The sequence below is a fragment of the Macaca fascicularis genome, chromosome 9 (assembly GCF_037993035.2).
Source record: "Macaca fascicularis isolate 582-1 chromosome 9, T2T-MFA8v1.1".
Lineage (NCBI taxonomy): Eukaryota > Metazoa > Chordata > Mammalia > Primates > Cercopithecidae > Macaca > Macaca fascicularis.
The window spans coordinates 6564761-6579151 of record NC_088383.1 but is presented as its reverse complement, the minus strand read 5'-3'; the positions used below and the strand labels follow the sequence as shown (position 1 = coordinate 6579151).

The 14391-nt window shown below is 50.2% G+C and overlaps 1 protein-coding gene across 1 annotated transcript in view; it reads left to right on the top strand.

Annotated features, from left to right (window-relative positions):
- ASB13 (ankyrin repeat and SOCS box containing 13) overlaps positions 1–12875 on the top strand; it is a 29117-nt gene extending 16242 nt beyond the window's left edge. Inside the window, exons 3-6 of the mRNA XM_005564556.5 lie at positions 1285–1435; positions 3554–3688; positions 9864–10055; positions 10971–12875. Of these exons, the coding sequence (XP_005564613.5) occupies positions 1285–1435; positions 3554–3688; positions 9864–10055; positions 10971–11098 (606 nt within the window). The 3' untranslated portion in view covers positions 11099–12875. The remainder of the gene's footprint in view (positions 1–1284; positions 1436–3553; positions 3689–9863; positions 10056–10970) is intronic.
- Positions 12876–14391: the final 1516 nt, after the last annotated feature.

Genomic DNA, 14391 nt, shown 5'->3' with positions numbered 1-14391 from the left:
TGGAAGAAAGGGCGACCTGAACAGATTGGTGGTGGGAGTGCCAGCCCTGTGGTGGGCAGGAGCCAGCAGGCTGGCCACAGCCTAGATGCAGGCTCTCTCAGGGGCGGCCAGGCCTGGGCGCAGAGCTGCTGCTTGGGCCCAAAGAGCAGGGTTCTGGCTTTAGGATGACTCGGTGGGATGCTGGCCCGCCAGCTCTCCGAAAAAAGGAACAAAAACAAAACTCTGTGTTGCTGCTTTCCCTGGTGTAAATGTTCCCACCCTGGCTAGTGTGAAGCCACCGGGGGTTTCTGGTCAGCAGAATTCCTGGCACATTGGCAGGCAGCTCTCCCGAGCTGGCAAACACTGGCCAGGCACACCCCTGGCCAATGTACTAGGGACACAAGGAACTGGTCTCAGAGTTCAAGGGGTGGGGAAAAAGGGAAGACGGTGTACTGTTTATTCTTCCCAAAAGCTTGGAATGGAACCCGTGTCAGTGTGTACCCAAACGGAATTTGAATTTGGACAAATGCTGAATAAAATTTGCCAGTTTGGGGAGTGGCCTTTTTCCCGGCCTGTGGCTTTCTCACTAGGGGAAGGATGGTAAGCTGTCTCAGGCATTCCTTCCATTGAGGTAGAGGTTTTTGTTGTTTTCTGAGACAAGGCCTTACTCTGTCGCCTAGGCTGGAATGCAGTGACGTGCTGGAATGCAGTGATGTGATCATAGCTCACTGCAGCCTCGTCCTCCTTGACTCAAGTGATCCTTCCACCTCAGCCTCCCGGGTAGCTGGGACTATAGGTGCACGCCACCACACCCAGCTAATTTTTGTATTTTTTGTAGAGACAGGGTTTCGCCATGTTGCCCAGGCTGGTCTCGAACTCCTGAGCTCAAGTGACCCTCCTCGCCTTCCAAAGTGCCAGGGTTACAGGTGTGAGCCACTGTGCCCAGCTGAAGTTAGAGTTTTTAAAACTCATGTTTAAAGCCTGCCTCTCCCAGCTTGCAGCCTAGGGTTCCCCTGTCCTGCTCTGTGCTTAGTAGGTGTTTGGGGTAGGGGTGGTGAGGGGGCGGCTGAGCTTATCCTGCCCCGAGAGAAAAGAATCCTGAACGAGATGACCTTTGTACTCAGGAGGCTATGGGTGCTCCCCAGCCACGTGCTGTCCCTTTCGGTGTTCTCGCCTAGCACATAATACCAAAGCAAACTGGTGCTTCTAAGAAGCATCTCAGCAAAGATGAACCTGCAGCAGGATGGGAAAGCGGGTTGCGTGGCGTTTCTCTGCCCTTTGATACTTGTTTCTTCCTTCCATGAGGTGGATGCTCGCAACATCGATGGCAGCACCCCGCTCTGCGATGCCTGCGCCTCGGGCAGCATCGAGTGTGTGAAGCTCTTGCTGTCCTATGGGGCCAAGGTCAACCCTCCTTTGTACACAGCATCCCCCCTGCACGAGGCCTGCATGAGTGGTGAGTTGGCAGACAACTGGGCTGGTCCAGCTGGGCCCTGGAAGTTTCCTCCTTTCTGGGATTAAAGGACTCTGGGAAAGAAGCAGAGTAGATGAATTGGGAGCCCTTGGCTGGTGAAGGAGAGTTCTGAGTCTGTTTCTGGCTCTTGGTGGCTCAGCTGCCGAGATTCTAAGCTTTCCCTCCTTGAGGTCTTCCTCCAGGGCTGGGGCGGGTGACTCTATTGTAGGATTCTGTGTCCAAGCCAGGGCTCCTCGGGCCCCTCCACATTAGCACCAGGGCCTGGGGCACTCTGCAGAGGCTCACTTGGGCTTTGCTCTAGTGTGCTCTGCAGGTCCCTGATTGACATGGGAGAGGACAGAGAAACGTGTCCCAACAGCCTGGGCCAGGAGGCTATGTGCAGTGCTCTCAAAACACGGTGCTGGTCCTGCAGGCTCAGTGAGCAGGTGGGACTTCAGCTGCCCTCTGAGAACAGGTGGATTGCAGATGCTGGGAAGATAAAAGGGCACCCCGAGCATGGGGGACACTCCTTGTCCTATCTTACTGCATTAGAAGCTCCCAGTGGAGCAGAGAGGACTGGAATTTAGGGTGAGACCAGCTGGTGGGAAGATGTTTAAATGACAAAGGAGTTTGGATTCTACTCTTTTGAGCAGAGGCTGCAAACCGTGGCTTATATCTTGACCAGCCAGCATGGCCTTTGTCTTTGGATGCACGTCTGAGGTGCAGGGTATGGAGTATGTGCCCTTCCACGGTGCTGGCAGAGCCATGGCTGCCTGTGGCTCACCCCTGATTCCTGCTCTCAGGTCTTTCCATGTCTACAGGCCATGGGGACAGCTCCGGGGAGCTCTTGAAGGTTTCTGAGCAGATGTTGAGGGCCAGGAAAACAGAAGTTGGGGAAGGTTCATTTAGTGGCCCTCCATGTGCAGACAGACGGAGGTGGCAGTGGTGGTCGGGGTCTCCTGGAAGCAGAGGAATGAGTTGGGGACCATCGCTGGGATCAAGGTGGCCAGTGCTCAGAGTAGGCTGGTGGAGTGAGATGGGTTCATTTAGAAGGTTTGGGGAGGAATCTGTAGGATTTGGTATGAAGGGAGGCTTAAGAGGTCAGAAATGGGTCAGGTTTGAGTCAGGAGCAGGGACCCCAGGAAAGGGAGAGGGCTCTGGAGTGGGAGACACCAGCTAGTGGCCAGCACACGGCTCTGGGGCTGGGGCTGGGTGTGAGGCTGGTGGGGAAAATCAGGGAGCTGCCAATAGTGAAGAGGTAATTGAGTGACAGGAAAGGATGCAGCCTAGACGGAATGTGCAGGGGCGGGAGGGTGGGGACCTGGAACCGCGCTCCAAATCCACATTACAGACCCAGGAAGAGGAGCTGCTTAAGAGGCAGGATAGGCCAGGTGCTGTGGCTCATGCCCTTGGTAATCCTAGCACTTTGGGAGGCTGAGGTGGGTGGATCACCTGAGGTCAGGAGTTTGAGACCAGCCTGGCCAACATGATGAAATCCCGTCTCTACTAAAAATACAAAAATATTAGCCAGGCGTGGTGGTGCACGCCTGTAATTCCAGCTATCTGGGAGGCTGAGGTGGGAGAATTGCTTGAATCCGGGAGGTGGAGGTTGTAGTGAGCTGAGATTGCGCCACTGCATTCCATCCTGGGCAACAGAATGAGACTGTCTAAAAAAAAAAAAAAAAAAAAAAGAGGCAGGAGAGGCGGCTGCCGTGGGGCACAGGAGGATGACCTGCCTAAGAAAGTCTGGGGGGTTTCCTGGGAGACTGGGCTCAGTGCCAACAGCTGCAGGTAGACACAGGACAGGAGGGCAGCGGGAGAGTTTTCCCTGGCCCATTCTAGGTGGTGCCCCATGTCTCCTGTTCTCACAGCAAGAGGCTGGCCAGGCCCGTTTCTCCCACTGCTGTGAGCCCTCCCCTCCTCAGGGGGACTCAGAGCCGTGTCCTGGCTTCCTGAGGGCCATGCGGGGCATGAACTCCTCCCTAGGCTGGGATGCAGGCCTGCCTGGCTTCCCTGTCCTGCACCAGGGATGGAGGCTGCTGCAGCTGCCGCATCTGCGTGCTTCTTGTCTCCAGTGTCCGTATTCAAGGACATTGTCCCCCCTTTTCCATTTATCTTAAGGGAGTTCCGAATGTGTGAGGCTTCTTATTGATGTTGGGGCCAATCTGGAAGCGCACGATTGCCATTTTGGGACCCCTCTGCACGTTGCCTGTGCCCGGGAGCATCTGGACTGTGTCAAAGTGCTGCTCAATGCAGGTGAGTGGGTGTTTACCTGCGTGGGTGTTTACCTGAGTGGGTGTTTACCTGCATAGGTGTTTACCTGTGCGAGTGTTTACCTGTGCGGGTGTTTACCTGCGTGGGTGTTTACCTGTGTGAGTGTTTACTTGTGCGGGTGTTTACCTGAGTGGGTGTTTACCTGCGTGGGTGTTTACCTGAGTGGGTGTTTACCTGTATGGGTGTTACCTGCAGAGTGGGTATTTACGGATTTATATGAGAAGCTTGCCTGAATGGGTATATACTTGCAAGGCTGTTCACCTAAGCAGGTGTTTACTTGCAAGGGTATTTACCTGAACAGGTATTTACTGTGCCTAGCAGAGAGCTGGGTAGAGGAGTCAGAGGGACCAGGGTTGGAGGCTGGCTCTCCTACTTGCCAGCTGAGACCTCGGCCTCAGTTTATGTATCTGTAACACTGGAAGAATCTATGCTGCAGGTTGCTGGGAGAACTGGGGATATTTCCCCGGTGCCTGGTGTGTCCTAGTAGGTACTCAACAAATGCCAATGATTATTTCTAGAGATCACAGCCCACTGTCCCCACAGCTGCCTGGTGAGGTTGCTGCCTGAATCCAAGAGAGAAGGGGATGTAATGGGAAGTAGAGTCAGCAACATTTAGGAGAATATGGAGCATTTGGAATCCAGGCTGTTGTCAGGTGTTCGAAAAGACTCAGGATCGAGATTCCCAAGGAGGGAAAAAAATCAAAACCAAAAAGACCCAACCAATTGAGGATTAGGCTCAGGACCTGTCTATACCAAAAGTTTTAGCCAAAGTGCCTGTTGGCACAGGGTTTTTATCATTAACCCAACTTAATGTTGTTGAGGGAAAATTTAAGTTTCATCATCTCATCCAAATTCTGGGTGTGGTGTAGGATAAAAACAAAACTCTTCAGGGTGGCTGGGCACTGTGTTTCACAGCTGTAGTCTCAGCACTTTGGGAGGCTGAGGCGGGAAGATTGCTTGAGCCCAGGAGTTTGAGCCAGCCTGGGAGACATAGCAAGACCCCATCTCTTAACAACAAGAACAAACCTGTTCAGGAACAGGAAGATCATGAATCCCCCCTGATGACAGCTATTTGAGCTTAGTTATATGTAGTTTTCTGTTGGAGAATCTTATTCACTTTCATGTGCCACTTTTAAGTCTTCTTAGTGGAAAAGATTCATTTTGTATAGGAACAGTTGTTGGGGTACTTTTAATTTTTTATACACTGTATTAAAAATATCTCCATTGGAAGCAGGCGTAAGTATTTCCAGCCGAGCTGTCCTCTGGCAGCCGGATCTGTTTCTATGAACACAGGGCAGTGCATTCGTATCAAGCCGTTATGAGCTCAGTACACATGAGTTCCATTTTTACTTCAGTTCCGTTTGGTGTGGTTGTAGGGAAAGGGATCAACTTAGTGTTTAAAGCAAACATCCTTTCTGTATCAGTTAGGACTTCATGTCACTTGGATGCCTTTGCGAGTAACAGGAAGCCACTTCTACCTGGTAAACAATGGCGGGCATTTCTAGTTCAGGTGACTTCAGGGCTGAGACGCAGAGCAGGTTTAGGGGCGGCTGGACTGGAGGTTCCGTGGTGTCACCCAGTTTCTTTGAATGTTGCGATCCTGCTTTCCTCAGTGTTGGCTTTATCCTAAGCCTCCGGCTTCCCTGAGCAAGATCACAGGGCTGCAGTGGCTTCAGGCCTACACACCAGATGTTTCCCATTTTAAGCCTTCTGGAGACTCTTTCAGAGGAGTGGAAAATCCCTTTTCACACACGCCTCCCCAGTCCCTTTGCCCAAACTTTGCCAAATTCTGATGGGCTGAAGCCTGGGTCATTAGAACCAATTACTATGGTCAGGGGAGAGGGATTGGACCAGGCGGGGCCCACGCTGGAGCTGAAGTCAGGTCTGCTCCCACCTCCACCACATTACCAGGTGGCAGCACAGTCGGGGGTGGGGGCTGGAAAGGAAGGGGCAGCTGTGATGCCCACTGTCGCCCTAAAGCGGGGTTCCCACAGCTCTCCCTGGGAGTTTGCATGCCCCCTGGGGAGTGGGGAAGCCTCCCCGCTGTGACTGTCGGTGTTGGCTCGATGCTGTGGGTGGTGTCCAGCCATCAGCTCCATGTGGGATTCCTGATTCACATCCTACTCTCTGGTGGTCTCCTCTAGTACCCCTTGTGAGAGCAGATGGATCATCATCTTCTTAGAAACCATTTTGTCATTGTCAAACATACAGAGAAGAGAGACACAACAGCACCCCCTACGTCCTCACAAACGGATTTTTTAAAAGTAATGATTCTGAACTTTTGGGGTCGGGACACAGATCCTTTGGGAAACTGAAGGAAAGCCAGGGACTGTGTCTCCAGAAAAACAGAAGAGTGGAAAGTCCCTTTTCCCGCACCCCTCCCCAGTCCCTTTGCCCAAACTTTGCCAAATTCTGATTGGCTCAAACCTGGGTCATTTGAACCAGTTACTGTGGAGAGGGGAGAGGGATTGAACCAGTCGGAGCTCACATGATTGCAGGTGCTTTCGTGTGCGGTTTGAGAGCTGAACTGTGAGGCAGCCACGTTGCACCCCAGGGGGGACGTAGAGACCGTTGTGCTTGTTCTTTGTAGGCGGTGAGGCGAGTCCAGGAACCAGATTGTATTTGCAAAGGAGGAGGGCTGGGGAGGGTGAAAGTCCGGTTATGATGGTGAAGTAATTTTTAATCTGATGGCTGGCAGTGAATAGTGAACTCTGCCAGGAGTGTTCAGAAGCCGCTCCCTAAGGACGGTCCTGCCTCCACCTTTGTTCTTAGCACTGGTCCTGGCACAATTAAAAAAATTTTTTTTTAATTGTTTAATTTTTAAAAAATTTTTCAATTATAAATTTTTAAAATTTAATTGCCATTATTATTTCTTTTTATTTCTCTTGTTGCAGCAAGCACCTATTGAGCTATTTGTGTTTATGTTCCAGGATTGTGCCAGTCCTGGTGTGCTAAGGTCTTAGAAGGTCCCTTCACATCGCTGGCCATGGGTTCTCTGAATCCACTTTCATCCTATTTGGCGTTGAAAGCAGGATTTTGGTAATGAGCCTATGCTGACCCCTTTTCTCTGAAGCATGAAGTTCAGAGCTTTTAGTTCCCTGGTTGTTTCCTGGCTCCCTGTTTTTGTCTTTGGCTCTCTCTGTCTCAGTCTTTCTCTTGTCTCTCAGTTCAAGGAATGTTACCATCCTTGCTTCACACACAGTTACTTTCTTTCCTTTTCCCACCCTCTCTCTTCCTTCTTTCCTCTGTATCTGTTTCCTTCTTTCTTTTTTTTTTTTTTTTTTGAGACGGAGTCTCGTTCTGTCACCCAGGCCGGAGTGCAGTGGTGTGATCTCCGCTCACTGCAGCCTCCGACTGCCGGGTTCAAGCGATTCTCATGCCTCAGCCTCCTAAGTAGCTGGGATTATAGATGTGCACCACCACACCCAGCTAATTTTTGGATTTTTAGTAGAGATGAGGTTTCACCATATTGGCTGGGCTGGTCTTGAACTCCTGACCTCAGGTGATCTGCCTGCCTCAGGCTGCCGAAGTGTGGAGATTACAGGCATGAGCCACCGTGCCTGGTCCTGTTTTCTTCTTTCTAACGAGTACCTGTATGTGTTCTCTCTCTCACTATGGGCCTCACTCTGTCATCCAGGCTGGAGTGCAGTGGTACAATCACGGCTTGCTGCAGCCTCAACCTCCTGGGCTCCAGCGATCCTCCTACCTCAGCCTCCAGAGTAGGTGGGACCACAGGTGTGTGCCATCACGCCGGGATAATTTTTAAAGTTTTTTTGTAGAACTAGGGTCTCACTATGTTGCCCAGGCTGGTCTCAATTTCCTGGGCCCAAGAGATCTGCCCGCCTCAGCTTCCCAAAGTGCTAAGATTACAGGCGTGAGCCCTGCACCTGACCGAGGCACATATTTTTAATGGACATAGTTGTTCAGATTTCATCTCTCTCTTCTTTGCTCACTCAGTGCTATACTTTCAGGATCCATCCAAGTTGCCGCCTGCACCCCTGGCCTGGTGTTTCCTTTCAATCCCTTATTCACAATTTCATTTCCTTCCTTATTCACCTTCCTTCCCTTCCATGCAATCAAATGATGCCAAACACGCATTTTGAAAAGATGTACATTGGGAAGGCCGCCTCTCTGCAAGAGCCCCTGGCCAAGGCCTCGTGTGTGGAGCACAACAGGGAGCATGATTTTTAGAGCTCATTCCAGCCATGGTTTTCTCCCTGATCGTGAGAGTAGCTGTGCCTCTCTTGGGCCTCTTTCTCTGTTTGTTTTTTTTTTGCTTTTGTTAAAATAGAGACCATCTCTTTCTCTCCCAATTGGCAAGAATATTGCCAGAATTAATGACATGAGAGAAAGCTACTTGAACTGTAGATTCTGTGGATGGTACAATTTGTTCTTCATTACAAGTGTACGTTTAGTGTTAAAATGTACTTTGTATTATGATTGCAACGTTACACTGGAGGAAAACCCCTTGTGTGAAACGGAGGTTGAATTGTGGGGAAAATATTTCTTTAATCTATTGCTTTTAAATATTATTATTATTATTATTATTATTGCAGTACATTTCTGCCAAATTCAGGACATAGGTAATTTAGCATTTTTCCTGGCTGAGAGATCCTTTTCCTGTCCTAACTTCTGAGTTTTGGCTGCGGGAAGCGGAAAGAACTTTCTTTACTTATGTCATCACTTTGGAGGGCTGGATCACTCCACAAATGCTGTTATGAGCATAGTTCTTATCTGCTTTTAGGGGATTCAAATATTTTAAAGCAGAAAGCAGGATTTTTCAGATAGTTTTTGAGCAGAGGAACTAGAAAATGGAATAGCATTCCACCTCTCAACTCCTCTTTTGACCCTCTGAAATTGTCGGTAAGTGATGGCGTGCTAGTGGTCTGATTGTTTTAAAATCCCACTTTTGATAATATTTTACAGTTGTGGTTTGAATCTGTCATTTGGCGGATTATTTTACTAATGCTGGGCGATTTGCTTGACTTCTTTAAAATACTTCTCTTTCATTTGTTTTCTCTTATAACCTCCTTTGTTACTTGAGAAACAGACTTCGAAGAAAATGGCATTTTCTTTCAAAAGAATTCTGAAACCCTGTGGGATTCCATCGTATCGGATTAGTGATGGCTGTGCCCTAAGAATGATGTGTTACAAAAATCAGATTTTTATCAAAATCTTTTTTTAGTGCATTGAAAAATGCCATATTTGACCAGGTGTGGTGGCTCATGCCTGTAGCCAGGAGTTCCAGAGCAACCTGGCCAACAGGGCGAAACCCCGTCTCTACAAAAAATAGAAAAATTAGCTGGGCATGGTGGTGTATCTGTAATCCCAGCAACTCGGGAGGTTGAGGCAGGAGAATCGCTTGAACCCTGGAGGTTGCAGTGAACCGAGATTGTGTCACTGCACTCCAGCCTGGGCGACAGAGTGAGACTCTGTCTCAAAAAAACAAAAAACAAAAAACAAAACCAGCCGTATTTAGCTACTAATTCTTTGCATCTTTCTGAATGTCTACTCTTTAAAAAAAAAAAAATTTTTTTTTTTTTTTTTTTACTTTTAATCAGCTTGACGAATGCCTGCTCTTATCGTGAGAAAGTTGAGGAGTGCAGAGCTAAATCTCTTCTCTGAATTGCCTACTGTTTTGGGTACATTATCTGTTTTCCTTTTGTAAAAGAATATGCATTGTTAAGGAGCATTCATTCTTTCATTCAACCAGTATTTCTGGAGCCTCTGTCCTGCGCCCACAAGAGGAAGAAGTAGTGTGTGTCTGTGCTCGAGGCCAGGTGGGAGTGCTTGAGTAGCTCTGGTTTGAGCTTCCAGAAATCTCAGGACCCCTGAAGGCAGATTGACAGGGCATTAGAACGCTTGTTTAACTCAGGACGTTTTTCATTTTGTTTTTCTTCTTTTCGGTTCTATTTCCAGTTATTTCTTTATGATTGCTGCCTACCTTGATCTCTCTTCTCATGAGGGGGGACAAGGAGTAATTCCTGCTTTTGGATGTGAAAAACAGTTTTGAAAGCTACGGTAGCGTCTGTCCTGGTTTTGTCTTCTGGGTGGGGATTGCTTCTGCCGCCGTGCTGTGTGAAGAAACGGACGTGATTGTCCCCCTGACTTCAGCTTCTCTTCTTGGTGAAATCTCCTCTGCACTCTTGACCTCCAGGGGCCAACGTGAACGCGGCAAAGCTTCATGAGACGGCCCTTCACCACGCGGCCAAGGTCAAGAATGTTGACCTCATCGAGATGCTTATCGAGTTTGGCGGCAACATCTACGCCCGGGACAACCGTGGGAAGAAGCCGTCTGACTACACGTGGAGCAGCAGCGCTCCCGCCAAGTGCCTGGAGTACTACGAAAGTGAGGCGCCCCACCGAGCCCGCCCTATCCCCTCCAGCCTTCAGCCTGGACCCCTGATATGCCGGCTCCCTGCGGGCTTCCATTGAGAGCTAGGCTGTTAGTCGTGGCTCCTGTCCTCTGCACTAGGACAGACCCTTAGGCACTTTGCGGGGGCTGTTTGTGCTGCTGCCCCAGCTCTCCCTGGGTTCCCTGTGGCCTCTGGCCTGGAGCAGCAGAAGCTGTGGCTGACACCTGCTCAGGCACCAGACCTGTGCCTCCTGTGCCGGACATTTGACAGATGAGCCTCCTAGCTGCAGATATAGTTGTTTGATGACAAATTTGGGTGCTGAAATATAATGCCGTGGCTCGAGAAACCAAAACCATGGTTTTGAAAAGGTGCGGTGGCTCACACCTATAATCCTAGCACTTTGGGAGGCTGAGGCGGGCAGATCACCTGAGTTCAGCAGTTTCAGACCAGCCTGGCCAACTTGGTGAAACCCTGTCTCTACTAAAAATATAAAAATTAGGCGGGCATGGTAGTGGGTGCCTGTAGTCCCAGCTACTTGGGAGGTTGAGGCAGGTGAATTGCTTGAATGCAGGAGGTGGAGGTTGCAGTGAGCCAAGATTGTGCCATTGCACTCCAGCCTGGGCGACAGAGCGAGACTCTGTCTCAGAACAAAAAACAAAAAATCTTAAAACCAAACAAACCCCCAAACCCCACAAAAGGCAATCCCAGTGGACATCACGCCCCGAATTTCATTTCCTGGGCTCCGTTCCTCAGGTTCCTGGCTGTCCTTCCAGAGGAGGCCTGCAGGACACATCCCGGTTCCAGGGGAAAGGGAGGCATTTTCGATTCTGTCTGAGTTTGTATTCGGTTGCAGGTGTTGTGCTCCTTCCTGAAATTAACCTCATGTCCTTCCTTGTTCCCTTTTTCAGAGACACCTCTGACTCTGTCGCAACTCTGCAGGGTGAGCTTGAGGAAGGCCACTGGCGTCCGAGGGCTGGAGAAGATCGCCAAGTTAAACATCCCACCCCGGCTCATTGATTACCTCTCCTACAACTGAGTTGCACGCGGGGTCCGGGCCGTGACTGCCCCCGTTGTGCCCAGCATTGCCCGGGTGAGGACTCTGCCTGTTCCTCTGAAGCAGCGTGATTGCTGTAGATAGAACAACGCTCCTTCGAGTCCCTTCCTGCAATGCTGTGTAGGCTTCTCTTCTGCATCCTGGATAATGTTTCCAAGGTGTTGGGAAGGCCTGCGTCTCAGGTCACAATTGTGGGTGTGACCCTGCGCTGTTCTACGGAACCTACCTCCTCACTGGGCGTGGGCCAGTTTTCCTCTTTTATGGGCCGTCCTCAAGCACAGAGGAGGCTGGCAGAGCTGGGGACTCAGGGCATTGTTGCTAGTTCCCACTCGCCTGGGCAGCCGGCCACAGATGCACAGGTCCCAGGTGCAGGCAGCCACCTCCGGGTCGGCACCAGGACTGCCCTCGGTGCTCATAGGAATGGCTGGGCCCACGGAAGGTCGGCCTCGGATGTGGCCTGGGACCGCGGCTCTGCTGGCTGCTGTGTGGATGCTCTTCCTGGAGCACTTTCCAAAGCATCCCCCAGCCTGGCACCTGGGCGCGTCCGTCACTCAGGGGCTTTCTATGGTGTTTGTAGGGGAAGGCCCTAGCTTTGTATACCCCACAAGGAGCACTGAGTTTCTTAGGAAATTCGTCTTCAGTATTAGGTCTTGAACTCTTGTAAAAAGTTTATGTGTAGGATAAAAACCTTTTAGAGGACACGTAGGCGGTACCCCTAAGGTTCTGCTAATGAGCCATTCAGACCGACAGCAGTGTGAAGGTGCGTCAAGGTGTATATTCTCGTGGCTCGGCATTCTCAGTGCACAGGGCCGTTTGGAGACTCGGTGGGAATTGTTTTTCATCTGTTTCTATGGTTGTCAAACGAATTCTTCACCCACCCTGCAGTTTGTGAACTCCTTGAAGCTATCAAATTAGTACGAGAGGCTGCCCACACCCAGGAGGCACCATCACCCACTTATTATTTGGTTCTGCGGATACTCATGGAACATCGATCACATCCAGCATTGTCCTAGTGCTTTGAGTTGGACGGGAATGGGACTCTGCAGCCAAGGCGGGATAAGAAAATCTTACAATCCCGTCCTGCAGTGATAGAAACAGGTCGTTCTGCATTATAAGCCATTGGTGGAGCATTCGGTAGCCTATTCAGACTGCGTGGGCCAGCCTAGGAGTCTTTGTCTTCATACATTTTAAGAACCCCTTTGCATGATTAGTTCAGGGATGTGTGGGTTTCTGGGGCAATGGAGAACGGATCAGGCCTGTCCTGGAGACAGTGTGCCCAGAAAAGGGAACGTGGTACTCACTGGATGCACCCAGGCCGGCCCGAACCTCCCACCACAGACAGTGCGGGACAGAGTGAGCCTGAGCCGCCCAAGGCGATGCCCTTTGTGCTGTACGACTGGAGGCCTCTCCACGTGGGTACTTGGGGGTGGAGCCACAAATCTGGAGAAAAGCTTCACACAGGCCGCCGTGGGGTTTCTCTTCTCCAGCGTTCCAGCCGTTGTCATGGCGAGTCTTCGTCTTAAACTGAGAAGAAGAGCATTCCTGTTTGATCACCGCCTTAGCTACCAATTCTGGATCAGTCAGTGTTTCTGCATGGAATAACAACCATTAAAAAACAAGTATTAGGCTCTGCCCTTTCATCTTTGTAAGCGATTCTTGCCTCTAGCAATGACGTCTGGTGATGTCTCACAGTAGAGCACTTAGCGCAGCATCAGGTCCCCACGGCCGTTGCTCAATAAAAGTGGTGGAATAAAGTGCATCCCTGTCTTCACACGACCCTTTTCTTATGGGGCGGAAACACCAAGATGGGCGCATCCCGTGTGGATGGAGAGGGGTGGCTCTCATCTTGCCATGTCCCGGGTGGGTTGGCAGCGCTGTGCTTGCCAGGGAGCCACACCTTGCCATCTCTTCCCCAGGTCTCCTGGGGCCGACTTCAGCAACCCCATTATGTAGACTTTTCTTGGGGGAGACAGACGCTGTTCACGGGACCTGGTGACTGGGATTTTGGATCCTCCCCCACCCTTACGCAGGACTGTGACTGTAGACAGGTTTGTCTGCTTCTCTACTCTGAGTTGTTCTGGAAAGCTGCAAAACCGGGATAACGGGTCAGACTTGGAGCACTGAAGGGGTCTTGATGACCAACCACTGAGCCAAACCCCTCACCTCAGGGTGACAAGATGGGTCCCCACGTGCCTCAGGTTTTTTTTATTTTTATTTTTTTTGAGATGGAGTCTCGCTCTGTCGCCCAGGCTGGAGTGCAGTGGCGCGATCTCGGCTCAATGCAAGCTCCATCTCCCAGGTTCACGCCATTCTCCTGCCTCAGCCTCCTGAGTAGCTGGGACTACAGGTGCCTGCCACCATGCCCGGCTAATTTTTTTTTTTTTTCTGTATTTTTAGTAGAGACAGGGTTTCACCATGTTAGCCAGGATGGTCTCAATTTCCTGACCTCGTGATCCACCCGTCTTGGCTTCCTAAAGTGCTGGGATTACAGGTGTGAGCCACCACGCCCGGCCGCCTCAGGTTTTTATGAGGTTGAAATTAAATGATTGAAAGATGCCTTGGCTGGGTGGGGTGGCTTACGTCTGTAATCTCAGAAATTTGGGGAGCCAAGGTAGGCGGATCACTTGAGGCCAGGAGTTTGAGATCAGCCTGGCCAAGATGGTGAAACCCTGTCTCTACTAAAAATACAAAAATAAGCCAGGCGTGGGGTGCACGCTTGTAATCCCAGCTACTCAGCAGGCCGAGGCAGGAGAATCACTTGAACCTGGAGACGGAGGTTGCAGTGGGCTGAGATCACACCACTGCACTCCAGCCTGGGAGGCAGAGTGAGACTCTGTCCCCACAAAAAAGAAAAAAAAAAGATAAAGCCTTGAAAAACATAAAGTGGTCCCTAACTATGAAAGTGACATTGACTGTTGTGTGGTTTTGTTGATATCTGTAGGTCTTGCAGCTGTGTGAACTATTCCCACTTTAAGACCATACCATCTATTTCAGGAGTCTGGCAGTCATAAGACTTCTCAGTTTACATTTTGAAATGCAGTGTGCAGTGGACAGATTTGGAGCAGACATCTGCAACATATATAACAAGTAATTGGCAAGCAAAATATATCAAGATCTTATTATAGATCATTAAGAAAATGGGCCAGGTGCTATGGCTTATACCTGTCATCCTAGCACTTGGGGAGGCTAAGGCAGGAGGATTGAGCTTAGGAGTTTGAGACAAGCTTGGGCAGCCTAATGAGACCCCATTTCTACAAAAAAAGAAAAAGATAACC